This window comes from Cystoisospora suis, assembly GCF_002600585.1.
Source record: "Cystoisospora suis strain Wien I chromosome Unknown contig_2346, whole genome shotgun sequence".
Lineage (NCBI taxonomy): Eukaryota > Apicomplexa > Conoidasida > Eucoccidiorida > Sarcocystidae > Cystoisospora > Cystoisospora suis.
In genome coordinates this window covers 45,568-72,584 of record NW_027155145.1, presented here as the reverse complement: position 1 = coordinate 72,584, position 27,017 = coordinate 45,568, and the positions used below count along the sequence as shown (strand labels likewise).

Here is a 27,017-nt window from a genome sequence, read left to right as displayed (position 1 = left end):
TTTGCTAAATGGTAACTCCTCCGACTCTCCGCACCTAGCCGTGTTCGGTTTCTTCCGCCCTTTTCGATTTGGTGCCTTGACCGCGGGTGCCGTCTACAATGAAGGCAGAAGGTCTGGAAAGCAGCAAGACCTGGAGCCCCTCCGTAGTTTGTCGATTGCAGGAGACGCCTCCTCTGTCTGAGTGGCAAAGCCAACGCGTGTTGTTCTTATTGCTCTCCCTCGGACGTCCGCGCAACCGGGCGACCAATAAGCGCGATCCGCGGCCATGCTCTTTGTCTCCCGAATTCAGGAGAGGAAGTCTAATGCGTACGGACGCACGAAAGACGTTGGTTAATTCCGCTAAGCACGCAGGGCTACTAGGTGTAGTCGTCGCGAGTGCGACTTAGAGAAGCCGTTCTTTCTTCACCAGTCCCCACGACTGGACCGGACTCCAGACCCAGAACTCGTACCACATGGACAGTTGCTGCCGTAGAGCGCTTTGGGCTAGGAAGTCGCCCCGAGCGGAAGACTGCACACCGCACCCGTGACCTGCACGGACTCCCGCGGCGCGCCTTCTACTTGAGTCTTGGGTGAGAGTGTTTGAGCAACAGTTGCGGAGTAAGCCAATTGCCAAGAGAACTATGTGGACTGTGGAGCGTGTTACACACCAGCTAGTAACGAGGGAAGCAGCAGGAAGGTATAACGAACTGCGAACCTGCCGGGCTCGCCTGACTCTGCAGTTCAGCTCAGCAGTGCAGCACCGCGAGATGGAGAGACAACTTGTGATAATTCATGGAATGACTACGGTTGTACGTGGCATGCAGCCGAGAGCAACTCCAAAAAAACGAGCGACACGTATGTCAGCAATCCAGGTGGAGGACATCTTTTCGCGCTTAGAACGCTGCAGTCGGTCTGTCGTGTGAGCTGAAGAAAGTAGCTGGAGGAAGGTGAAGCAGACGTGCCAAACCCTGGGAGTGTGTGCGCGACGCCGTGACGAAAGAACTCATTTACTACTTTTTATTTGGAAAGATTTAGCGATTCAACGCAGGAAACGCGCGGACGGTCAGGCCTTGCAGTTCAGCCGCCGCTCGCAGCCGTCTTGCGCGCTTGTATGGTCACTGTGTTTACGCTGCGTTGCAGGTGGCTTCTACGTGTCATTCGTGCTAGCAGACTTTCCAGCAGCTTGCCCATGTAAAAAGAAGAGAATCCGCGGGTGCCCCTCTAGAAATCACTTTGCTCTTTTTTCACCGGCTATGGAAGTGGAAACTGTACAGCACTCCCCCAGTATTACTAACGGCTTCAAGGACATGCGTATCTGAGAGCGGGCGAGACACTGGCAACGCCCTTGACGTGAGGTCCTCGTGGCAGCGTTAACTACAAAATGCCGCGCATTCTTCCGCAGCAAAAACAAGGGGAGTTGTCGCCAGACCGAGCTGCTGCTACTTCCGCAGATGACTCGGTTCTTTTTTCTCAGGAATTTCAACCACCAGGCCTCGCGCCGAAGACGGCGTTAGCTACTATGTTGGGGCAGACTGAGCGACCCGGTCTCGGAGGCGCTCTTCCAGAGCAGCTATGGAATAAATTCGTTCGCGACTGTGTGGAGTGTTTCATGTTCCATGACGTTGACGACGACGGTCTTGTTCCTGTTGAGGAACTACCTTGGATGCTTCGTAATCTGGGACAGTTCTGGACGGAAGAGGAGCTGTGTGCTCTCGTGGCGGACTTCCGATTCCGAGCGATTTCACATCTTGACGTGAATCAGTTCATTGATTTAAACGCACGAGAGCACGATCAGAGACAACTGGACGTCAGCCGGGTAGTGGACGCCTTCGGTGTCATGGATCGGTTGAACAACGGCAGCGTGCCTCTTGAGGACTTGAAGCGATACGTGAAGTGTTTCCGTGAACGGCTGACGGAAGACGACTGGCAACTGCTCATGAAAATCTCAGTTGACGTTAAAGACGGCTACAAGCCTGTTGCACTCAAGCAGAAGGCCTTTCTGAAGATGTTCGCGGGAAGTGTTGACGAGTTCCTTTGACGGAAGGGACGCTGTCTTCACAAGAGTCTCGAAGTCTCCTGCTGTGAGACCTGTTCGGGGCGTTTGTAAACACACGGTCCGGCTGGACTGGCGGGGCTCCCGGGCTTCCTAACCCTCGTCACCCTGGACGCACTCGGAACACGTCAGGCAAGTTGCCAGTTTTGGGCTCCCGAGGAAGCCTTTCTTTTCTCGCCTCTTCAGGATGGGGCCCCCGTCCAAGTAGGGGGGGGATTCCCAACGACCTTGGACGCGCCACGTGTTAGTTTTCTTGCAAATAGGGTGAAGTTGAATTTTGCGAGGTAGGTGTCGGGCACTCGTGTTGTGAGACCCCTGTGCGCCATTCCGGGTGCTTGTTCCCGCTGCCCCATCTGGGCGCGGACGGGACTGCAGGGGCGCAGTCTGGTGCGGACTATCTTCTGAGGTTGGCGTGAATGACTTGAAACGTTGCCCGAGGCAGGCGCTCTCTGGCAGGACTGAATGGCCCTGAAGGATTTTTTGGTGGCTGCGTCTCAAGCGCCAGAGCTCCTCAGACGGGGAGCCCAGATGGTGGCTTTCGAGCACACTTTTTCCCAGATGTCACCACAGGGCAGCTATTTGTGAAAGCGGAAGAATCTGTATCGTTTTGAGGCAAAGCAAGAACCGTCGACGGAGGTAGTGGCTCTCTCTCACTCGGAACGGTTGGCCTGCTGACATGGGGGTGCCGGTACTTAGTGACAACGGAAATCATGCCCTCCAGTTCGAAAAGAGGATCGTGGCGTGTAGGACGGATACTTCAGCTAGAGGAGCAGCTGAACACTCGCGTGGAATACGGAGGCTAAACAGTGTTTCATGCGGCAGTCTTCACCACAGTGGACCCCACGACCAGTCTGGTGGAGGTCCCCGAGGGGACACATCCGTTACGCCAGTCGTGTTACCCGGCCAATATTCAGCTAGTGAGTTGTTACAGCAGTCCTGCAATCAGCGTGCGAAGGCACTACTTGCCGCGGCAGCCCTGCTGCAGTGTGTGATGTCTTTGTGGCGGGCTCTACGGTCGGAGTAGATGCTGGGCAGCCCGAGCTCGTCCCAATACGCGGCCCTCGAGGAGCGTATTCACCGGGGTGGCAGACACCGTTCAAGCAACGGATAGTGGACGAACATGCACTCTGCGTGCAAACTGAACAGCTGATAGTCACTAACCTTCACGAGGCAGTCGAGCAACCCGCTGCGGGGTTGAGGCTTGTAGTTGGGGGCGCGTGCGCGGGTCCGGACGCCCGCAAGACATACGTGCCAGACCCTAACAGCTGCGCTGTATCGTACTGGACATGTTAGCGCACTGAGAGGCTGGCAATGCATCGCTGAAGGAAACTGAGGCACTGGCGAGCTTCAGGGTGGACCTCCAGTTGTACAACCGGCAGGACAACATTGGATTCCCGCTGCGGGTACTACTGCGATGCAAGTTAGAGTGCCGTAGCGATAGGCCGTTAGAACCCGACAAGAACGCGTGGAAGCCGGATCTGTGCTGCACCAGGGGAGGCACCTACCGAGCGGACTTCAAGAGTTTGGTCACTCAGGGAACGCGCGAGCTGGTTTCGGTGAACAAGAAGCACCTCGTTGATGACCGAGTCTAAAAGGTGGTAACAGGTAGCTGTTGGAGGGGCGGGCTTTCAGTTCGCCACGAGCAAGCACAAGCCACCTGAGGTGGAGAAAGAACGATAATCATCGCAGGAATTACCACGACCGCAAGGGACGACGCTGCTGCCCCCCGTGCACCGAGTTTGTGTGGTACATCTTTCAAGTGTTCCAGTACTTCGCATGTGAGCAGGACAAGGGTAGCAGTCTGCATGCGTGCTGAAGGGCTCCGCTCCCAATAAGCAGTTTTACTTCGTGCTCTTTAAGCATGTTGTTTATTCGCCAAGCCGGAAGGCGGGGGTCCTGCGGGCGGTCGCGCTGCTAGTCCAGGCATCTCAGTTTCTCCGAGGTACCTCTTTAATAAACTGCCGGAGAAGTGACATACACTCAGCACCGATATGTGGTCCGCGACCCCATGAGACAGTGGCCTGACGAACACTGTTTTGCCGAGGGAACCTCACACATCTGCAGTGGCTAGCAGTTGAGGCATGCTCTTCCGCGTACGGTTGTGGTTCCGAATGTTTGAGTGGCCAGGTGGGCTTCAGGATCGCTTCATCAGGGGCATCTCTTTTTTGAAAGATAGATAAGGAGACTGTTCTGCCGCAAGCGACCGACGAAAGCAGCTCGGGCGCCTCTGGCTGTCCGCCGTATAACAGAAGGGTGTCGCGAAGAAACGGTCGCACGGCGCTGCCACCTGTCCCACTCTGAACAAGCAGTGCAGCAATGTAACGCAGACTTGAGCTTTTCTTAGTGTCCGATTATGCCTGATCCTTTTCGGAGAATGCGGCGGTGTACCATATAGACCGGTCTGTTGTAATTCGTGCATGGTCTCCCATCTTGCTCGCCCGCACGCCGGACGGAATGGGGGCAGCCGGTTGGATCTGTTTGTTTTTCTTTTTTCGTTTCACTCCGAGCGTACGCCTTCTCATTGTTCTCCTGGCTGTTGCTCTCGGTCTCCAAGGCGCTCCAGCTCCGTCCCAGCGACAATCGCGTGTCCAGATACGTATCGTTCCAGTCGCAGCAGCTGAGAGACAGAATGAAGCGGGCTCCAGCGTACGTCGAGAGCAAGCCAAAGTAACACTGGGGGTCTCTGTTTCTCCCGATGATGCTCCTCTGTTCTCAAATTCAAACCAGTCTCTCGAGGGCTCCTGTCCCGTTGGTTCGAGTGTTTCACTCCTGGAAGATCTGTTTTCCCCTGGTGTTTCCTCTTCTCGTCTTCTGGAAATGGGTAAGGTGACCACGGGTGCTTCGCCTTCTGTGAAGGTTTTGCCGGGTAGCTCTGATTCAGGACCGGTTTCTTTCCACCCTTCCCTCTCACCTGCTTCCTCCTCACAAAGCGAGCGTATAACACTGACTCATTCCGTTTCCGCGGAACTCCCCACCCCTGTGGGAAAGACGAAGCCCAGCTCGTTACCAGGAGCCGTCAGCAGCATCAACGCGACGGCCTTCAACTTGGAAAACAGTTCCCAGGAAGATTTCCAGGCAAAGAGGCTTTCACGACTTGTGGGCCAGTTCCCTTCTTTTTCATCGGGAGCCTCGAGACTGACCTCTACTGTCCTTGGCAACGACACAGGCACTCATGCACCCGTATCCCCCCCACCGCACCCTGTTTCTTTATCTCGGTCGTCGTTCGCAGCTTCGCCTACGCCTTCTTCTCCGTCTGGATCTCGTTCTGGTACAGTAACGGCTTTCTTCTCTGACTCAGGGCCTGCCTCTCCACGTTCTGCCCGAAGGAGTGAAAGCGGGAAGTCTCTTCATGAGCCAACGGTGGAGACGGAGCACGGCAGGGATCAAAGGGACGGCAGAGTCCTTGCTGTTTATGATGAAACTAACGAGGAAGATGGCGAGAAAGCGGAGGACGAGGCACTGCTGACCGTGACGACAGAGAACTTCGACACGCTTCTGAGTAAATACAGGTGGGCAAGAAGAGTCGCAGTGTGTTTCCCATTTTGATTTCCCGTGCGAGTGGATAACCCATGTGCAATTCGGCCCTGCCTACTCTCGGGCGGTTTACGGTCTGTATAACATAGACTATGTGTGTAGACAGGAGTCTCCGCCGAAGTATTTGCTTTTCCGGGTCGTGGGTGCTACAGGCGAAAGTGTCGCAGCACACCGGGGTAGAAGTCAGGTCTGCAGGCGGATCTGCCGTTCCTGTCTGGAGGGTAGGAAGCGAGCGTCGTATGAGGCGAGAAGGGTTTCAGCATCGGCACTAACCTAGGCTGCCGCGTCTCTCGAGCGCGCTGCTTGCAAACCCATCAGGCGGTCGCTCATGCGAGCGTCGGATCCGACTAGGCCCGGAGTTCGTTTATAACTGATTACTCGAAAGCCCTCAGTTCGTTCTGCAGCCTTCCGCGAAAGAAGTAGATGTTGCGGCGCGGCCGTCTACGAATCCTTGGGCGCCCTTTTATCACGATTGAGCGCGAAATGTGCCAGAGCTTAGCAGCACCCAGGGGGCTTCTTTCCCCATTTTCTTCCACGCGGCACCGTACCTTTCTCTCCTTTCTTCGCTTTTTTCGTGTGCTGCTCGGTTTTCACTCGTGTCCTGAGAGCATGTTAGGAGTCTCGCCTGCCTTTAGTGACATCATCGGTCTCTTCTTTGTCTTTGACTCCATTGGAACGCAAGCTGGGGTTCACTCTTGAAGGTTCATGTGACAGGTCAATTTCGCATTTCTTCTCCCGTGCTCGAGGGCCATTCTCTCTTGTATGTGTTGCACACCTAATCTTCACCGCGACAGTGTTGTTGGGATTGCACCTGTCCGGGACTTGGTAGGTATGTGCGTGCCCTTGGCCGGTTGTCACATCCTACGATGGCTCTCGAATTTCCTCTCGAGCCAGTCAGTCGTCTACGTGAGCTTGCATCACTCCGTTAAAGTGTCGCTTACAGGGAACGGCAGTGCGTCTTCTCTTTTTTCAGACGGTTGCTTGTTTTGTTTTTCGTCCCGTGGTGCGAGCGGTGTCAAGAATTGCTTCCAGAAGTCTACGAAGTGGCGGAGCGTCTCCAGCGTCACAGTCGTGTTTCCTTGCGAGTCGGCACGGTAAGGTCTCTGGTTTTATGTGGACCTCGGCGGCCGAGCTTGCAAAAAACTCTAGTAGCCGCAAGTCTCTGACCAACCAACTACGTGTGTTCGGGCAAACGGGACGTGCAGATTCAGAAGACCCGCGTAAGCCATGGGTGGCTTTACACATGCTATTTCCGGGCTGAAATGTGCCTGACGTGGCGTTGACTACGGAAATGATATGAGTGAGCCTGTCTTACCCATTTGTACAGTGTTGCAGATCGCTGCTCGCTTGGGAGCGCAGCGCATAGTTCTCCTCGCCTACACCCTGTCCGTTGGTTTGCACACGCAGCACCACAATTCTGTGACCCGCCGACGCCTTTTTGAAGGGACGCTGGGACTCCTCTCGGAGCATTGCACCAGGAAATTCTCACATGCTTCAGCTTATTCTGTACCGCTTCCTCAGAATGGTCGGAATCCGGTCTTCTCAAGTAAGTTGCCAGTGGCAACGCGTTTGTTGTGTTCCTGGGGGAAACGTAGTGCCTGGGCTCACGTGGCGCAATGTGCTGTTCGTAGGCTGATGCATCCGCAAACGAACCACTATCACGTCGGCTAGTGGTTCGGAGGTATCCTTCCCTCAAACTTTTCACAGGTGCAGCCGGAGCTGCACCTCCAGCCCGTCCTCAGGGGTCTGCTCGCTCATCCTCTTTAACGGGAGGAGGCCTGTCCGCTATCGAGTATACTGGGACTCGCTCGGCAGGCGCGATCGCACGCTGGCTGCTGAGGTAAGACACGAGAGATTTTCCGATCCTAGCGGTGAGGTTACGCATGTTGGATAAATAACGACAACCGATAAGCCCAGCGGCGAAGTCGGAAAGAAACTCTTGGCTCCTTGCGAAGTCAGAGATGCACCACCGGAGGGGAAACCCCCTTCAGAACGACGTGCTTCATACGCTTGCGTGCGTAGTTTGCGGCGTTCCTGCTTGTATCTCAAGTGTGGTAGTTTCTTCCTAATGTGGTGCCTCCCGTTCGAGTGTCTTTGATAGTGGGACCGAACTTGGTTAATCGAGCTGGGGTCCGGGACCGAGCCTACAGTCGGAATATGGTCCGCTTGGTCCACGGTTGCCCAGCAGGCCAGAACACATACTGGAGGTTGTTCTGGACAAGCTCAGTGGACTGTCAAGGCGGTCGGCCCAGCGGCCTGGTATCCCTATCTCCAAGCAAATCCCGGGGACTTTTGGTCACACGATCAACAGCACTGGAATGGCAGGCATCGTGACTCAAAAACTGTAGCAAGAGTTTCTACACGTGTGTGCAGGACCAGTGAGCTCGCTTGGCACCTCGGGGTGTGCGCACACAGTTTGAGTCTCTCCCGGGTCCGGCCGGGTGTACCAGACTCCAGGCTAGCTGTCCAAGGGCTTCTCTCGTTCGTTCTTCCCGAGGGCACTACGCTGCGTTTTGATCTGCGTGTTGCATCTGTTGTGCCGTCGGTAGGAGCTGCGGGCCGCCGGCGTACCCTCTGAGTGATCTCAACGCGACAAAGCTTTTTCTCTTTGATCACCCCCTTACTGTTCTTGGTGTCCTGGATGAGCAGAGTAAGTTCATGCGAACCCTGCATGCACAAGCGAAGCGGTGTTTCTAGATGTTCACTCAGCAGCGTACAGCCACCATGCACTCGGGTGCATTCCGGTGTGTGAATCTGCTTAAGAGGAAGTCGGTGGTGTACTGAGGGCGCTGTCCGTACTCATTCTTCTTCACAGTTGCCATGAATTGCTCTGTGACCGCTCAGGTGTTTCGGCAAGGCCCCCTGGTAGTGGCGAATGTAGCAGAGGGCTTTTTCGCTGGTTTTTTTTTTTTTTTGCGAATAGTCAACTGCTTGTACTGACCCTCAACCCTGGCCTCACGTGGAGCGCTTACGCTGGCAACCTTCTCTTCCGCACCTCCTAGCCTGTCTTCGATAGGTCGTGGGCTGGCGCTCCAAGTGCGCTGTGCGTGGCATAGTTACTGCCCACTCCGATTGCTGGCTATCGATCGTCTCTTTTCCGCCTTCAAGCAGTTCGTTTGCCAGCCATCTCGGAAGGACGACAGACTGTGCGAACCTCATTTTTCATTGTTGTAGGTCGTGTTGCGACAGTCTGGATCACTTCGATACAAAATCTTTTACTCCAAGTGCACTGTGGTTCGCTCAGCAATCGCGAGAGATCTGTTTTTACAGTCTGCTCCGAAGCTTCGCGATGTCGCTGTGGCCGTCACCAACAGTACCGAAGTTGCGGAATACTATAGGGTGAGTCAGAAGGTAGAGGTGCAGGACGAGAAAGGTATATACTACAGGGTGAGTCAGAAGGTAGAGGTGCAGGAAGAGAAAGGTGTGATCTCTCTAAGTTCTATTGTATGAGTTGCGCTTCCGGAGAGGAGCGGCTTTCGGTCAAACAGAAGCTCGCAAGCGGGCGAAGCCATGGTGGAAGTAGAGGGCAGAGCCGCCGGCCTCCAGGCACCCTGTAGCCATCGGTAGCAGCCTGGAGCCATCTCAAGGAAGCTCCCTGTTCTGGAGTAGGGCTCACTTGTGAGCAGCTAGAGTCTCTCGTTCCCCTTCCTTTTTTTAAGAAAAGGCCAAGAAAGGAGTTAACGGAAGAAATGCTTCAGGTCCGTTTCCGAAGAAGACGCTGTAGGGCATCGCTTCGCAGGACTAGTTTAAGCTGCTCCTAATTTTCCGTACCTGCCGCCTCCACTGAGCAACGGCCAAGGCGCTTCCCGCAGGAGTAAGAGTCGAGATAGAGCAGACGTTTTTCTTTGTACTTCCATGCCGGTGCACACGGTGCAGTCAAGCGGCTCGCACTGGTCGCGTTCTCATGAGGCGGGTGGTCTGATTTACTCTGTGGAGAGGAGAGTGTTTCAGCCCTTTGGTATCGCTACATTGTTTTATGAATACGCATCGAGTAACCCAGTCTCAGACGCAGTTACAAATGCGTATGCGGGGATGCGCGAAAACCATCACAGCAAGGCGTTTCCGAGACACCATGGTCACAGCTTTCACCGGTGTATTTATTGTGTGCAGGTTACGAAGCCTGGCGTGGTGTTGTTTAAGCCCTACGATGAAGGGAGGGTTGTTTTCGAGGGACGGCTGGATCACCCCAGCACCGTCAGCGACTTGGTGAGTGAAAACGTGCAGGAGGTCTGAGAAGCGGAGACGTACAGTTGTATCCGACGTCGGAGCGCTCTGGTTTTCAAAGCTTCTCCATCTGGGTTCTCTATGCCTGGTGCGAAAATGTGGTTGGACGATTTGTATGGAGTCGTCGTCTGTCTGAGCCGCGTTGCAGGATCGTGAGTGCGAAGACACTTCATAAACAGCATATTCGTTTGCAGCTCTCCCGCTTGGTTCCTTAGGGGCTTTGTTCTTGCTACACTTTAGCATCATGCATGTACTCCTCGAGGATGAGCTTGGTTCGGCAGTCACTGGCTTTTTACCCTCACTCCGTTGGGAAAACGTGCTTGTCTAGGGGAGCTGATTTGGCAAGCTGCTTGTTAGCCAAGCCAGTCAAACGCTCTGTATGGATTCAGCTGCTTCCGGCGAAAGAAGTCTGGTGTCTCTACTCTAGGCACCCTGTATGGGTAGTCGCTCTCTCACCTGCATATATTTTCTTCAGCTTACCTCGTCCCGCCGTGATCGAGGTGATTTGACGGACACTATATTACGCCATGTGTGACTGTAAACCGTGTACAGGTGTTCCGTAGTAGTTGCTTTCTCTTTCTTCTTCTGCAATCAGATTCGTTTTGTTCAGCAGAGACGTCTCCCGTCTGTAGTGCCCTTCGACGCCGCAACGTCTGCCGAGGTACGTTGGTGTGTTGCCGAGTCATGCGGTGTCCAGTTTATCCTGGCTCCTGACGCCCGGCAGCTTAAAAGTTCCCAGAGTAAAGAACAGCGTTTGGGTCGATGTCCGACTCGTCACTCTTCACTTCGTAAGAGCGGACCTTTTTTATAGGCCATCGTGACAATGTTCCGAACAAATGAGACTCTACTTTCGCGTATGTTTCTTTTCCCCTGTCACGCACGTTATTCGTGATTTGCCTTCTTGCGACGTGTAAAGTTGCACTGGTGCTTAGTGACTTAGCTGGCATCCTTTTCTGCGAGCAAGATTTTATACCAAAACACTTGCAGTAGGAGTGCGGGCAGTTGCGGCCCGTTGCCACGTTATTTCGGTACCGCCTGAGGGTATCCGTATGTGGACGTCTGTAACAATTCCCTCAGGCTTTCTACGTCTGCCGGGGTGAAGTCGGGGACAGCAACGGTGTCCTCGGGCAGTTTTCCGTACGGACAGCTTAGGGAGTGTACGACGTCAGGAGACCGTGCGGCTGCGTTCACTTGTCTTACTTGAGCAGGTGTCCGCTCTTCACGGAGTGGCAGGACCTACCTGACCTGCTGTTAAGGGACGCGTGTTGTTTTTGCTTTCGCAGCTCTTTGGCGACGGGCGTCCGATTCTCGTTCTGGTTCGGAGAAATGACGAGAAGGGCATGCAGGCTGAAGCGGCGGTAAGGCGGCCGGCCCGGCGTGTCGCCTCTTCCGGGGGACTTGCAACTCCCTAAGGCTCAAACTCCGTGGGAGTAAAGAGTTGAATTTCCTGTCCGCCTTTCACAGGCGGTAATTTAAACGCAACACGCCGTTCGAGTTGCTTTGCGGATACAAATTCCACATTGGATGACTATTCATGCATCTGAGCTTCCTCGGACAGGTGGCTGGAGTTCACGGGTATCCTACGGGCTGGGCAGTTATTTTCGAGCTTTGCTTGTTCGGTGTCTCGGGTCTCTCAGCTTTACGACGTGTCCGGGCAGCACAGAGGGACCTTGCTGTTCACCGTGAGCGGAACCACCGGTTCTTTTGCGAAACGCCTGATGGCCTTTCTCAACTTGCAGTCTCGGGCATTGCCAGCGGTAAGAGTGCTTAGCGAGTTTGCGGTCTTGCTTTTGCTTCAAATGCGCGGTGCTAGTGTAGCGGTGTTTGATGAAGGCGCTGTCCAAGTACGAAGTCTTACAAGGAAGAGCGAAAGCATTGTCAGTGAAGGGGACGGGATCTGCGTCGTAAGCATCAAATGATGATTCCTACCCGAGCGGTGTATGTGTTTCCTTCTCCTCGCAGGCCGTTATTGTCGAGGGCCCAGCGTCTCAAGTCTTGATGCTTCAGTTCCTGTGTCCATCCCCCTTCTCCGCCTCCGAGCTCGATCTCTGCATTCGTACGTTCGAAGACGGTTGGGAGCCTGGGGCTACCTCGGCTAGTAGACCTTGCGTGGTTACATAGTTCATAGGCCCACAGCGTAGGACAACAGCATCAGAAAGAGGAAAAATCTCTAGGGAAGAATGGTGCATGTAGTTTGGCAGTATTCTGTGTCACCCGCTTGTGTAGCGGGCAATCCTTTATTGGGTGTAGCAGTGTTGTTCGAGGAGTTTCATGCACCATGTAGTGTATAAGGAAGGCGTCAGTCGGAGCGAAGTGTCAGGGAAGTTGCTAAAGGCTTTTGCAGTGTCTCGTCTTGCGTAGGGACCTTGAGCTCGGCCCTGCTTACGGGACCCCCCAACTGAGTAGGGCAGGCAGAGGTTCCAGTAGTCAGTCGGGGAGAGGCAGACTAGTACTCGTCATCGAACTGATTTTGTTGATCTTCTGTGTCATCTCCAATGACGGAGGTCGCAATAGACTCCCTGTTCACCCAGGAAACAGTAGCTTCCTGGGGACCAGTTGTTGTCCAAAGTTCGCTGAAAAGCCATTGTGAGGATGATGATTATGGCTTGTTTTGTCCATGGAGTAACTGTGGGCTTCAGTTGCAGAACAGGTATGTATGACCGAGTGTGAGTGCTTAGTTAGACGCACTTGAAAGCGGCCTGTGCCCGCAGGTCATCAGATAGGTATGCATTTGTGCATTCTTTTTCGTCCCTTCCTGTTGTTCTCACCAAGAGAACCTCCATATCCTGTTTTGTCAGGGGTGTCCCTGTTGAGGCTTTGCCATGCTGCTTCTTGGTACAGGCCAGTATAAGAGCGGCGAGCTCCTCCCCCGTCGGAAAAGTCAGCCTCCGCTTCAGCAGCACCTTCAAGCGGCGAACATCGTAGTAAGCTTACTCAGAACAGTGGTTTTTGTATCGAGTGCTTCTTCCTACCAGACTCGAGTGGTCTGTAAAATGTCGAAGGCGTTGGCACGCTCAGGACACCGTATCCTGTCCTGAGAGCCCCTTACACAGGTTTTTGCGGAGTGGGACAAGCGTATGCGGGCCGCTTTTGCGTGCTTCCCTACTCTTCTCGTCGGGCAACGGGAAACTGGGAAGAGCGATCTGATTTGGTCAGGTTGTTAGTTCGCTCCTCCGGGCCGGGGCAGGGCCGAACATCAGTAGAGAACATGAGCTGGATAGACAAGTGCGACGTGACACAGCCAAAGCCAAACTGAGTGTGGATCATTCTTGTGGTGTACGACTAACAAAAAGCCGTTCGCGTTCTAAAACTGTTCACTGTCTTTTCTGTCTAGAGGGCACGTCGCAAAACTTGGTGCTCTTGCAGTTCTCGTTGAGGTTCTTGCCGGCCATCTACTAGTATTCTCATGGCCTGTTGTTGTTCCTGTTCCTCACATTACCAGCTGTCTGATCGAGAGATGAGGGATTTTCAGTTTTTTTCTGTGCCTTTCCTTTTGCAGAGAGTGGTTGGGTCCACCTTCCAAGAAGCTGTACTTGATCACGAGAAAGAGGTCTTACTCTTCGTATATGCCCCCTGGTGCGCGCACAGCACCAAACTCAGGCCCGTTTTTGAGGAGGTGAGAATGTACCGGTCTTTCGTTTCTATGCCCGCCCGGTCTCAGGGGCTCTTTCTGTAGCCGTGAGGAAGGAGGCAATCTACCTTTCTGTACAGGCCGATACAAGTGTGAAGGCCTCTTGTCAAAGAAGTGATTCACACTTCTGTACCTGCTGTTTCAAGAGTGCTGTCCCAGCTGCATGTGAGTATAGAGCGAGAGCAGGGATTCCTATTCGCAAGGCGGTTGGGTGCAGGCCGCTGCCTTGTCTGCGCGGTTGTAAAGTCGGAGTGACTCAACATGGTGACACGTACTCCCCATCGGTCGAGAACGGCATGTTCGAATACCCGATGTTATGCTGCGACTTATCTGGTCAGGTTGCAGTTCGTCTCGCTCACGTACCAGGCATCATGGCTGCCGAGCTGGACGGCACAGCAAACGAGGTCGAAGACGTAAATGTTCCCAGTGTTGCGTCAATCCCCGAGTTGCGGTCGAGAACGAATTCTGGTGCCAAAGCCGACGGTCTTCTCCCCGTGTTTGCAGGACCTGATGGCAGTGAAGTTTGGGAAGAGGCCGAGCCTTCTGTGGCAGATGCTGTGGCCACCGACGGCTACCCTGCTCTGTTGTTTTATACCATTCCTCCTCGGGGCAGCAGCCACAAGAAAAGTATTACTTTCTATGATGGTGTTCGGGACGTGCCGAGCATCCTCGATTTTCTTTTGATGCACAGCGCGAAGCTCAAGCGAGAACACTTGGTCTAATAATGACAGGGTTTGGACGCTCTTTGTGTCTCAGTTCAAGGGCCGTCACTGAAATGAAGCTTTCTGCAGACTGCAGTACGCCTTCAGCCTCAGTAAACCGCTGTCGGTAGATGGTCACATTCTTTTATGTCCGGTTTTCGGCCCGTAGAAACCGCACATGGTGGTAGCCATGCGGGGAGTAAGAATGTTAGTGTAGCGTGTAGCCTGGTGACTTCGACCATGCATTCAGGCTGAAATAATCGTTCATAAAGCCAGCTGGGGCCCTGCTGAGTTCCTCATGATCTTTGGCAGATCTAGGTAGCTCCGGGGGTGCCCTGGCCGGGTCCGCTGCACGTGGTGGAGTAGGGTCAGTTTCGCGACCGATCTTATATCTCCTCCGCTGACAAGCTCTCACCTATTGCCAATTTCTTCCGCTTTTTCGCAGCAAATGCGGAGTGGTCCTTCGGAATTGACAGAACATGGGGGACAGCCCCAGTGTGAGCTTGAACCTGCGCGGCAAACTCCCGGAGGAGAGTGGCAGAAAACTTCAGAGGAAGTTGAGCGTTCGGTTTTTCTCGTAGTACCAGAGATACCGCTGTATTAAAGGTGATAGTTCACCTAGCCAACACGATCCGGTTGTTTGGGAATAGACTCCCTTTCATAGGGTAGAGTATGTGCTACAATAACACAGTCGGTACGAAGTCGACCCATGGTAGTTGGCCGTGAACCAATGGCTGGACAAAATTTCTGGTATTAGGAGGTACAACAGGTGTAGGTGTAGTTATGGGTAATGCAGCTATGGATATAGCATTACACGATACATATTATATTGTAGCTCACTTCCATTTTGTGTTATCTTTAGGTGCTGTATTAGCTCCTTCTCTTGGCAGCTGCGTGCTAACCAGTTCCGAAGCACACACAGCAATGTTTGACGAGGCCTTACGTAGTCACTTGCCCGAGCGGGCGTGAACCCCGGTACGAAGGCGGAATTCCGTTGAGGCCCATCGGGGGCATGCGCAGTCGTCCCTGATGTAGACCGGTGTTTCCTGGTTTTGGCCGCCCAAGCCACCATACTGTAGCTTTGCCAGCCGTCTCTACAAACTGGGCTCAAGTTTGTGGGTTGGCCTGCGCAGTCGAGTTCTTCGTGCCAGCCCCGCTTTCCTGTTCGGGGGGCTGTTGCTGATACATGATCTTTGTGAGCGGCTGGCATTGTAGGATCACACTTCTCGGTTGTGCCTTCGACAGAAACAGTTAGACTGGTCAACTAAGCATGCTTTCCGTACGCACTTCTTTGGGAGGACATCGACACACCACAGCGCCGGGGGCAACGTTGAGTCTACGCGTACCGGCTGCAAACCTCCTAGAGAACCGACACTAGTGGGATAACCTGAGTGTGGGAGACCAGCCGTCCGCACTGTGGCAAGAATGCGATGCGCGAAATCTGCAACCTGCCCTCTCAACTGGACGTTGAATTTGGGAGGGCTGTCAACTCGCGGTGCGGTAAGGAACCTTGATGTTTTTCGATCCGATATCGCGGTCCACTCCCAACTTATGCGGTCCACACAAGACACAACTCAGCTGGGCTCTCCCGCCTTTGCATGGGGCTCTGTCCTGCACACGCCCCCTCCTCTCCCCGGCTGTTTCTCCCACCGGCTCTGGCATCAAGCACCATGGACAGGCGGCGCGAAAACGAAGGATGATTTCAATAGGGCGCGGAAATAGGGCTGAGCGTACACAGTTTCTGAGCGTCTCCTCACTAGGGCTTGAGGGGGCAGCGATGGCGGCAGCAGTCTCACTCCTAGTGGTGCCGCCCTGCTGCATTCACACCGAGACGGCTGTGTATGCAGCTGGCCGCTGCAAATGTCAACTTTCGCTTTTGTCTGTCTCGGGTTTTTCCCTGTCTCCTTGCGGTTTTCCCTCAGTTAGTGGTTGGCTGAGTGAGTCATAAGCATTGGCCAAAGTAGACTGTAGCGTCAAATCTGTGCATGTCTCACTAGCGGCTAACCGCCGTTGTCTGTTGTACTTGTCTCACACCAGTCGTGCCCGGGCACTTTCCCGTGTTCTTCAATGCGGCTGCTCCGAAAGCACGCTGCATACGTGCTGTCATTCTCTGCTAAACACTGTGTACGCGGCCACTCTCTCTCTTTACTCTCGCAGGTTACCCCGTGACAGAGGTAGCCGGTGCTACATTCTTAACCTGCCAAAGCGCAGTCAGAAATGCGTTTGACGGCTCCTCACAATGCTTCGCTGGCATTTTTCATCGAACGTACGCACTCGGTGGCTCCTCGCAATGCTTCGCTCGCACTTTTCATGGCCTGCCCTCTCGGCTTGTGATCGCTAGTATTTTCTCTGCCCTGGTTGTCCTTGGCGCTACCGCGCCCCGTGGCAACGAGAACGGTCTCCGTGGTACGGAGTTGGTGGTGGTACGGAGTTGGTAAAAGCCCGCTCTCTTGGCAAACACTTGATGTCTTGTATCCGGGAGGTGGACTCTCGAGCGAACGGTGTGCTCTACCGTTAGTACAAGTCAGTAACATACCTGGTGCACTGAGGATGTAATGACCATAGCGCCACCCCTGATCATTCCTTCGTGCTGACCGGGTTTGATTCTTCGTCTCTGGACTCCATCTTCAACTGCGCATGCTGCCGCTTACTACAATCCAGATGCGAGCTTGAAGCCTTTCTCCAGCTTCTTCCGTAGGCGAACGTCTCCTGACTCACGCTTAGGGATTTCTCCCCCGTGAGGGGCCTCGCTGGTTCTCCCTGTTACCGACGTCACTCGCAATGGACGGACTACCATCTCCGCCAGACTCCTCGCGGCCCCCGGGTCTCCTCAGGCGCTGCCGTTCTCAGTCTGCCTGGAGGGAGGCGCTTTCTCCAGACACCCGTTCTTCCGTCCCTGCGGGGGCGGCCTTTCTTTCTCAAGTTTCCGAGAAACTTGTCAGCTCATGCGGCGAGAGAGGAGGCGGAGCTAGATTATCTCCGAGTTCTTTATCGGATGGTTCGTCCGCCGGCGTTGGCAGACCTTCTCCCAGCATCCTTCTTTCTGAATGCACGTCTTCTGAAAGTAGCTCATGTACATCGGGCGGCTCCTCACCCTCGCCTCACTCGGCAGTCGGGCAGGACTCTGTTCGTGCCTTGGCGCACTCCAGACACGCGCCTAACCCGAGAGCTTTCAAGTCTCAACCCCACAGCTCAAGCGATAGTTCGGACTCGCCCGAGTCAGCGAGGGACTGTGAGGGGAGACCCTGTTCGCCAGGTTTTTTTTCGGGAACTTCGTCAGAGTCCTCAGCGGAATTATCCAGAGAACCCCGTGTATCAGTGCCTATGTCCCAGCGTGAAGAAATATATGTTGCCGATGTATCGGACACTTCTGGACAGTCAAGTTCCTCTTGCTCCCGGATTAGTTCAGATACTGACGACCCAGGGTCGCTGGATGAGCACTCCAGTCCTCGGAGCGATGCGTCACAAGCAGGTCCCGGACCATCCCGACATACATCGTTTTCCGACGGATCCCCTCACAAAAGCTCGTCACACAGCCGCGAACCAAGGACTTTCTATGGGGACTCTGACGCCTCGTCATGTCCGGCAGCTCCTGTCAGCGTTTCCGTGAAGCGCCCAGTTCTCCCCTCCGGAGCGAGGTTAGGAGGGCATCCAATGTATGAGAGCCTGCCAGCAGGCCGCCTAACAGCTCTTTCAATGCCGCCCCCGGAACTGGAGACCGTGGGTTCCGCGGGACGGACTAAGACTGAAAAGGAAGCTTTTTTGCCAGTAGAGTTGGATCGCCTACGGCCTGTACAACGAGAATCTGGAAACGTAGTTTGTGAGGCATCTCAGCAAGTCGCCACAAGACAGTCTCCTCGATTTGCTAGCGTAGATAAGTCCTGTCGTTCTCTTGCATCTCCTGCACATTCTTTATCTCCGTCCCGGACGTCTCCGCGTTCTGGAGAGACAACTGAAAGTGATTCCTCGTGTTCACCATCGGTGACAGACTTCTCCCGTTCAGCGAACAGGTGGGAGAAAAGTTCGCAGTTACCTTGTTCTAGGCAGGGTCTTGTTTCCTGCCGCGCGCCTCATCAGGAGGAGTCCCCCTCCCGTCTACCTTTCCACGATACACACTGCTCGGCGCCGTTTTCACGCAACAGTACTCTGTCTCACGAAGGAGATGAGTTGTCGTACTTTTCTTCACACTTGGGCCGTACATGTTCATCGGACAGTTTGACTCAGCTCAACTCGCCTCACGTACGTCAACAACCAGGAGTTTCTCCTAGGACAGTTCTGAAGCCGTCCGTTGTCTCATCGTCTTCTGCTTTATTCTCCCGCCCTTCCACTTCCGCTCTGCCTCCGTTCTCTAGCCTACACACTTCTGCTACCACGCCCGCGCTCACGTACCGGAGCGCCTCTGTCCGTGGTAAGAAAGGCCGTGTTCGCTTTCAAGAAAACCCAGTACACGCGATGGATCCGGTAGTGTCTGCGTCTGCCGCTGATGCTGGATCGGCGCCGTCTCCAGATATTCCAGTTACTTCGTCGTCTTCTCCTGCTGACGAAGGAGTCGCCAAGGAGACACTAGACAGGAAACCGTCGATCCCCCCAGGAAAGGTGGGGAAGAAGAAAACTCTTGTCGAGTCTAAAGAAGGTTTTACAGAAGGTCCACGAGACACGCCTTTGGATGTTGTTGGACAAGCACAAGAGGGAAAGGAAGAAAACCCTCCGCCAAAAGCGGGCTCACCTGATGAAGCCGAGCCGAAAGATGTTGTCTCAGAAGACGCGGGTGCCGCCAGTGGGATTTCGCCGAGCGGAGAAGAGAGCTCTCAAGGCTACTCCCGAAAAGGCAGTAGTTTGGGTCATCCAGGGAGGAAGTTGTCGGAGGCTTTTCAAAGGCGAAAGTCGTCTTCCCCTATGCCGGCTTTCAAGAAAGCTCCTACCTTACCGCCGCCACGTGTTCCCCATGCAGAAGTTTCGCGTCCGGACTCCAAAACAGAAAGCCCTGTCATTGCCGAATCCTCTCCGGCAGCAGTTGAGCCGAGTCCCGATTCTGAACAGGGACCTGTCGGTGTGGAGGCGTACAAAAAGGAGAAAAAGAAGGACAGAGAGAAAAGAAAGAAAACGCTTGATTCTCCTGCCGTGAGCCCTCCCGATGCAGGCGGCGAGGAGCAGATGCCTCTCGCGAGTTCAGTTGATAAGGACAGGGCGACACCAGAACAGAGTGAGTCCCCGCCGCCATCCTTTCCTCCGAGAGCTGGAAGTCTGGGGGCGTCTGGTTCTGCGCGCTCACCGGAGGTGCCAGGCGGAGGCTCGGCAGAAGGCCAGGGAGGTTGGGTTCCCACTGAATCGCCAGAACAGACGGGCATTTCGCGCCTGTCTGGTAGGCAGGTGATGACGGAATTTACGTCTCCATCTGTCGAGCCTCAGTCGTTATCTGTCGTCCCCAGCAAGGATGAGAAGGGTAAGGGAGAACTAGCTGAACTCAAAACTGAAGCACAAGTGGGACCAGTCGTCGACGCAGGAGGCCGTCCGGGATACGCAGGCGACGCACTTGAACAGGTTGATGAAGTTGATGCCGGAGACGCCGCACGGGTTTCGGGTCCAGGGCATGGTCAAGAGCAGAATGTAGGGAATGCGGAGGTGGACGAAAGGACAACTGCGGCAGAAAGGGAAGCTGCAAGGCAAAAGCGACTGGAGAGGCGAGCTGAAAAGGCCCAGAGAGATCTAAAGGAGGCCTCGCAAGTGAATCTGAATGTAAGCGAGTGGTCCGCCGGGGTGGGACAGACTTCTTTGGCTCTGTGAGAGTGGTGTGTTACTTAGGCTGCGTTACCTAGTCGGCTTCGTCTGGCGTTGCTTACGTTTCAGGGATCTGGGGAATGCTACCGGTGTGTTGCACCTAGGCCGGTAGACCACAGTACTGATAACTGCGCCTTTACTGGGGCTCCGAGCTAGCACTGGGCGAGAGTCTATCTGCGTTTCAGATTTATGCCGTGGTAGTCCCCTACGTAGCGCGCTTGCCAGGCTTGTTACGTGCAGTAAGCTCGACCAGTGCATGCAGACGGCTTCTTGTTCTTCCATTCTCAAAGCACCCCTCGCCCTGGCCTCCGGCATCTGACACCGTCTCTTGCGGACCATCCCGGGACGTGTCTTTTCTGCTGGCGGGCCGGCTTGCAACAAAAACGCAAAGCGGGTACAAGTAATTAAATGCAGCGCGTCTTGCATAACACCCGGGATACAGTGTCCATATTTTAGGTTCGACATCACCCACTGTTGTGACGAAAGGGATCTGGTGTGGATTCTGTCATGCCATCTTTAGCTTCGAATCGCTTCGGTAGCACGAATGCAAACATCGGGATGCCGCTTTCCAGGCTTGAGCCCCATTCCGGACCGCATCAAGGGCGGCGTAACAAAAGTTCCAGGAGCCTATGGGACAGCCGCAAGTCTGAAGGTTTGTGCAGTGGCGTGGCTACCTGAGGAAGACCCACTGGAGCTGCTCGGTATCGCACAGGGCGTGCACTGGCTTCCCGGTTGGGGGTCTAGGGTAACGACTGCTGGTGAGCGCACAACACTTGTCGTTCCGGAGGCCTGGGTAAGAGTTGGGCTCCGTGTCGTCGTGGGAAACTCCGATGGTGCAAGCATGCTTCCAAACCTACATACTCGTAGAACAGAGAGAATTCTTAATCGCAGTCTCAGGCGCCCGTTGTTTTGTTTCTTGGACTCGTCTAAATTTCACTTGGCTGGTAGCCCTTGGGGTGGGAAGCAGATGTCGTCGGTATTTTTTCTCGCTGAGAACTCTCAACACTTGTACGAGCGAGCATGTGTACTGGGCATCATCTTCTTTCGTCGTAGGCCGGGGAGTACGGCCGTGCCTCCTCCCTCTTGAAGCCCTACTGATTTATTCGCGCTGCATTCTCGTGGCTGTCTTTTCAGTAAGCACTCGGCCGACCATGGGAAAGAATGCCCTGGGTCTGGATGACGCGGACTTCAACCAGGAGGTTAGTCTGCAGCTGAATTTCTCCGAGGCCTGGCGTCAGCGGATGACGGTTTTAGAACAAACCCTACGCGATGACCCTTCAGTCGATGTATCTTTCGAGTCAGCCGGTCGCGTCGTTCAAGGTGTTCGCTTGGGCCCAACACCTAATCGCGTCGTGCAAGGTGTCTCACTGTCTCCCTCACCGGGCGGCGATACCTCAAAACTGAAAGAAGGTCCCGGCAAGGCGGAGAGCGTAAATTTCTGTTTCACTCCTGTCGCCCTGGTCTCAATTGTACACATAACACAACAGCTAACGCATGCCCTGGCGCCCAGCGTCAGTCCTTATAGGCCAGCCGACCCGCGCACCTATGCACAGGTAAGGGGCAGGAGGAGTCACCCAGTCGCTGCAGCTACCTTAGCGACAGTTTCACGCCGGCTGCTGCCTCAGATTCAAGAGAATTGCTACCGGCTGGAGAGGCGGGGTGGACTCCGCGAAAGTCCTGTCTTCGGATACATAGGACAACTTGACGGCTGCGGAGGTGGCCGCTGCAGTACGTGCGGGACCTAGAGGCATACCCCAGTTTCTTATTGAGGTCATCAGCATGTGTGAGGTTGCGGTCGAGATAAAGAATGCTAACGAATCCCCTCTTCAGAGCGGAGAGTGTGGGGTGCTCGAACTGTAAACCGGCGGTAGTTATCGGAATAAAAGAGTGTAAACTACTGTAGGTGATCAGGCATCCATATCATTTTACGTTAATGAGTTCACTGCCTTTTCTTCGTGTACGCCGGCCTACGGAGCGAAGAGGCTGGTTGGACAGCATACCAAATGGATTCAACGGCAGATTATGAGTAGCACATGCTCTTATGCTATTCTGGACCTTCAAGAGCAGGACCATTTGCACTACGTGTGCAGCACCTGCCCGAGAGCCGGTGCATCCAGGGGTTCACTGCTGATTATGCCATTGGGAGCTTCATAGCGAAGTCTGGTACTCGTGGGCCTGTAGCGTTGCTCAGTGCTTTTCTGTCGTAAAGGTGCCACTGTCCAAGGGTTCGCTCAAGCGACCTTACAGAAGGTTGGCGGAGTAGCCAAGAGTGTAAGCAGGCTTCGCACACCCCCCCCGAGAGTGAGTGCTACTCGCTCCTCTGCACAACACGTGTGGAGAGATTTGTGCCGTCCGGTGTTGTGTGAGTTGAAGGTGTCCCCGGTGGTTTTCTTTTCGTGTTCCAGAACGCAATCGAGCCAGGACAGCGGGTCCGTTACCCGGAGGACCCCGGAGTGAAGGTGGTGGGGACTGCAGTGTTACCTTTGCGCAAGCTGAACAGGGAGCGAGGCATCGCTGTGGATAAACACGAGCTCCTCCTGATGGACATGGATAAAGCTCCTGCCGTCACAGTACACGCCAACGGCACTCTCACTTACCTACATGCATGCCGGCTCTTTAAGCACGACGTAGGTTCCATTCCGCCTCGCCGGGGTGCCGCAAATGACGACCCTCTTCCAAGAAAGAGACCAGAGTGCAGTGCGTGGGAAGCGCAGAAAGAGCAGTGACCGGTTCAGGTAGAAATCGACAATGGCTGTTGGTAGATGTAGGAAGCCCTGACAGATTTTGTGCCTGTTTCGAGTTGGCTACAACGGCCGCTGTCTGCTCTCAACGCACAGTTCGTTCTGCCTCTACACTTGAGACACTCGAAGGCTTTTACTGCATCTGGTTCCTTGATGCCAGATTATCCCGATTTTATCACTTATACCAACACAATGTGTTCGATTGGGTCAATCTCTTCTCTCTTAATCGTCTTAGCTATGCTTTTCTAATACAATAAGGTTACAGGCGCGTGTGAAAGGATAAGTAAATATGTATGTTTATTTGCACATGTATATGATAATGTTTTCATGAACGCCCTTCTATGTATTTAGGTGTTCGCTGCCGGTTTCTTGTTGTCTTAGGTCATTCGTGAGGTGACTCTGGCGTACAAGGAGGCTTTAAAAAGACTCCAACCCGTTAGTCTGCTTTCGCTGATCGAAACCGCGAGCGCAAGACTTACCCCTGTTGGAGAGCTGCTTTTGAGTTTAGACAGCATCGACCCAGTATCCATTCGCTTTGACCGAGTCCTCGGTGACAGGTGGAGGCCTACGTGCGCAGATCCTTCCGGGCTCCAGAGACTGCGTGATGATAACCCGGACGCGAGATTAAGATGCTACCCAGCCGCTCATGCTGTCTGGATCGAAATCAACCGAGTACGGATAGGCTTGAATTTGTCTTCTCAGTGCATATGTATTGTTTCGCAATATACTGCTTCTTCCTGACAACGACCACTGGATCGCACGTACAGACCGGACGCTTCTTCAGCCGCACTTTTTCGCAAGTCCACAACTGGCCCGGTCCGCGCTGGCAAACGTAACCGCGGTGTAACATCTGAACAAGCCATCTGTTATTGTCCGCCGCCAGAGTGAAGGACCTGGTGAGCCTTCCGGGGTCTATCACACACCACGGCTTGTGATGGATTCGAAAGCTCGCACGGGAGCGTCTCTGTTCTGTTCTCCAGTGGAGACACCCGTAGTCGACGAGCGGCTATAGCCGGGTATACTCTTACGCAAACTCTTGACCGTCTTGTCGCTTGTTGTTGCCGATATTTGGTCCGTGGTCTGCTCTGGGGTTCCCTTACCAGGTCCTCGATGTACCCATAGAGGGCATGACGCTACGACAACTCTGCGACGCTCAGCTCTCTATTGTGGCCGCGTGGGCCGGCGAGGGTGACTGTCCTGCACTCTTCAAACGGAGCACGAGGCGACTAAAAGCCCCAAGCAGGTGCCAAGTACAGCCTTTGAAGTTCTCAGCTATTCCTGGGATGTCCAGGGCGGAAGATTCATTCATCTCGTGCTCTGTCCGGGGACAGGTAGGTGTGCTCGCTTCTTGTTTTTTTCATTCGTCTTTCTTCACGATTGACTTACTAGCTGAGATCACGAAGGGAGGCCGGCCTTTGCCTTCAGGGCTAAAGGTGAGGCTAGATGCACAGTCTTCGGTTGTACCTGGTGACTAAACCGCTTGCTGAAAGGAAAGGACAGCAAGGCGAGAACGTCCCGGGGTTTGCGACCTAGCAGTTCCTGCCTGCCATAGCGCTCTTTCCAGGTAAAAGGTCGATGGTGCGAAGGTAATACTGGAGTCACTGAGCTGATACGGGCTTACACCTGCAGCTGGAGTTCATCCTTGAATTGCTAGTGACCGCGGTTTCTCCAGGCTGACCACTTTCTTTCCCTGAGTAACAAGTGGGGGAGTGCCTGAACCCGTGGTCGGTGTGCAGCGTTACCTGTGTTGGAAGACTTGAAGGCTATTGTTTTTACCAAGGATGGACGAGTGAGGGCTCAGCCGTTTTCTTTTCTGACCAGAGAGAGGGAGTGTTTGGAGAGGTCGTCATGTGCCGCGAATCCATAGAAATCAAGCGAGCTGTATCAGCTCTTCATGCTGATGTTCTCGCCCCTGACCTGTTTCTTCGCAGGTGTGCCTTCCGTTCTATCCCGGCATCGATCCACAAGTGAATCTGTACCTTTGCTTGAACGACCGCGTATACGCTTCGTTATTAGTTCCCCTTGATCTCTCGACGTATACGCCCGAGCAGGGTCTGAGAGCTTCCGACAGATCATTTCGGTCGATTGGGGGAAGGTTCAAGGTGAGCCGGATCGCAACGAAAGTCAAGGACCCTGTCGCTGATATATCTGACAGCTCGAGCTCCGAGGAGGACGAAGACTTTTTCCGCGACAAAGGTACAGACGATTTGATGGAGTGGTTTGCCAAGACAGGGGTGCCGAAGCACGTAAGAGACCGGTTTACCTTCAGAAAATTCCGACTCGTGCGATACATCTCAGAGGATGGATATGGAGGTAAGTCCAATCAAACTGCATAGTGATCTGAGCTTGGTAGCAGTATCGCGCGTGAACGTGCGGACGTGTTTGAGAAAGACTTGCGTGGGAGTTCGCCTTATCAAGGGAGAGGGCCTGAATCTATTTGACGCACAACCAGGTGCGCGTGTCTGCCTTTGTGACACCAACGGCTAACAGGCGCCTGGAGTACGCGGTACGCAGGAAGCCGCGTGCCGGCTGAAACGTAACCAGAGAGCAGCGTAGTGTTCCTAAAGAACCCGCCACACGAGGTGACAATCTCATGCAGCAATGTTTCGTCTTGGACCCGAAGGCGTCTCTGCGCCAGTACTTCCAGCTTTCAGTGTTTCAGTTCTTTTCCGGATGCTGTCTTTCCAGACGAGTACGCTGACTACATTCTTCCGAAGAAGTTCGGCGTGATCGAGTTGCGCGTGTTTCCATGTCCCGAAGACGGCATTTTCATGAAGGCTGCGGAGTTCAACCAGCTCAGGCTGAAACCCCCATGGGAGGACGGCATCTTTCCCGACAAATACCGTCAGAATGCCCGTGCGTCCTTTTTCCCGTCTGCGGAACCTCATATTTAGATTGTTGTTTCTCACAGGGGAGACAGGTTGTTGCGTTGTTCTCAAGTGCTGGTGGAGGGTCTTGTGTTTTCTCTTTCTGGCAGCGTTGTTTTCTACAACCACCCCTCTTTAACAGCGCGGACATAGGCAGCTCTCTTTAGGAAACTCAGTTGTGGAAGCAGTCTTCACTTTGGTCTTCTGTTGCGTGTCATGGTAGCAGTCGATGTCTTTCTCTTCTGGAAGGTTGGATAGAAATACAGTGTGTTCATGCTTCGTGAATCGCGGACATTTGCGATTCCTATCAAGCCACTCTTTGAAAGAGGTCCTCGGAGCACTGTAGGTCTAGCTGGGCATAGTTGTGTGTAGCGTATGTGTGTTGCTTCTGAGCACGCTTATGACAAGAGGAGGATGTGGTAGAGTCCTTGTTTCTTCTTTTTTTCAGCGAACCAGTACGGTGGTCCCGTTGTTGGCTTCTTCGGTTCGTGGACGGCGTTCGGAGACGATTTCGATCCTCCCGACGCTTGCGAAACTCCTGGGGAGGAGGAACCTAAGGTTAAAGATCCGAAAGCCCCGCCTCCCGTGTCGGCTTTCTTCAGCCCGGCTCCCGTTCATCTTCAGTACCGCCCGGACAAACCGGGTGGAGGCAAGAAGAAAACAAAGTTCAAGCGTGACCCGAGCTCTGAGCCGACTCGTTCCCCGGGGAGCCCAGCGCTAGATACTCCAACAGGTTCACCTCTAAACGCTCAGGTCGTTCATTCTCCGAGGGGAGAGGGTCCAGTAGTCTCGAACATGTGTGTGGCTAAAGGGGAATGCTTGTCCGTGGGCCGTGTGGGTACATGGGAACGGTTTATACTGACAGCCAAAAATGCGAAAGGAGAAACTGTCAGAGATCCAGGAGGAATAGTGTCTCTTCGGTTTTCCCCTGTCGGCCTTCCCGACTACTCGTTTGGTGCTGACCCGACAGGTGCACTTAGCGTGGCAACCTATCGGGCAGACGCTCGTTTTGTGGGCAACTCTCGTGTGGGGAACTTATTCAAGGATGACTGGATGACTCCGTTCGAATGGCAGGTCGAAAGCAAGCGGGATGATGGACATTTCGTCGTCAGTTACAAGCACGAGCGACCAGGATACTGGCTTATGCATTTAATGTATGACGGACTGGAGATAGCAGGGTCTCCTTTTGAAGTTCAGCTCGTCAGCGGCACCGCGTCTCCCGCGGCGTGCAGAATCGTTGGACTGGGATCGAAGACGTGTTTTGCCTCTCCTTCTCCTCATATGGAGCTGCCTCACGTGCGGGCGGACGAGGCGTTAGCTCTGATGAGAGAGCAGGCCCGGGACGAGGACTGGAAATCAGGAAAGACTGCTGACTACAGGAAGAGGACCGAGCGAGTGAAACTCAAGACCTACGTGAATCAGTTCAAGATTGCCATCTGCGATGATTTTGGTAAGGGCTGGCAAGTAGGTTTGTGGCGTCTCCCGCGAGAACGAGCAGCCCGGAAAGCG

General features: G+C 54.1%; 3 protein-coding genes across 3 annotated transcripts in view; all 3 read left to right on the top strand.

Annotated features, from left to right (window-relative positions):
• The first annotated feature begins 947 nt into the window (after positions 1–947).
• On the top strand, positions 948–2,370 carry CSUI_004903 (ef hand domain-containing protein). The gene has a single exon (XM_068065084.1). The coding sequence runs from the start codon at positions 1,361–1,363 to the stop codon at positions 2,015–2,017; it is 657 nt and encodes a 218-aa protein (XP_067922950.1). The 5' UTR covers positions 948–1,360; the 3' UTR covers positions 2,018–2,370.
• Positions 2,371–3,880: 1,510 nt separating this feature from the next.
• On the top strand, positions 3,881–14,143 carry CSUI_004902 (uncharacterized protein). The gene is made up of 13 exons (XM_068065083.1): positions 3,881–5,541; positions 6,587–6,660; positions 7,198–7,406; positions 8,116–8,216; positions 8,811–8,905; positions 9,677–9,772; positions 10,386–10,451; positions 11,074–11,148; positions 11,428–11,547; positions 11,753–11,846; positions 12,632–12,714; positions 13,290–13,406; positions 13,760–14,143. Exons 1-3 carry the CDS (start codon positions 4,487–4,489, stop codon positions 7,200–7,202), a joined length of 1,134 nt encoding a protein of 377 aa, XP_067922949.1. The 5' UTR covers positions 3,881–4,486; the 3' UTR covers positions 7,203–7,406; positions 8,116–8,216; positions 8,811–8,905; positions 9,677–9,772; positions 10,386–10,451; positions 11,074–11,148; positions 11,428–11,547; positions 11,753–11,846; positions 12,632–12,714; positions 13,290–13,406; positions 13,760–14,143.
• A 1,458-nt stretch (positions 14,144–15,601) lies between these two features.
• Positions 15,602–27,017, top strand: part of CSUI_004901 (filamin abp280 repeat-containing protein) — a 20,751-nt gene continuing 9,335 nt past the window's right edge. The window contains exons 1-9 of the mRNA XM_068065082.1: positions 15,602–19,858; positions 20,421–20,658; positions 21,035–21,453; positions 22,306–22,527; positions 23,023–23,313; positions 23,745–24,074; positions 24,573–24,954; positions 25,330–25,497; positions 25,957–26,958. Of these exons, the coding sequence (XP_067922948.1) occupies positions 16,904–19,858; positions 20,421–20,658; positions 21,035–21,453; positions 22,306–22,527; positions 23,023–23,313; positions 23,745–24,074; positions 24,573–24,954; positions 25,330–25,497; positions 25,957–26,958 (6,007 nt within the window). The 5' untranslated portion in view covers positions 15,602–16,903. The remainder of the gene's footprint in view (positions 19,859–20,420; positions 20,659–21,034; positions 21,454–22,305; positions 22,528–23,022; positions 23,314–23,744; positions 24,075–24,572; positions 24,955–25,329; positions 25,498–25,956; positions 26,959–27,017) is intronic.

Excerpts from the sequence above, each read along its gene's own strand:
- CSUI_004903 (XM_068065084.1), top strand. The coding sequence starts at position 1,361 with ATGCCGCGCATTCTTCCGCAGCAAAAACAAGGGGAGTTGTCGCCAGAC.
- CSUI_004902 (XM_068065083.1), top strand. The coding sequence starts at position 4,487 with ATGGGGGCAGCCGGTTGGATCTGTTTGTTTTTCTTTTTTCGTTTCACT. Across the intron at positions 5,542-6,586 it reads ACGCTTCTGAGTAAATACAG|AATTGCTTCCAGAAGTCTAC; the intron begins GTGGGCAAGAAG and ends AGCGGTGTCAAG.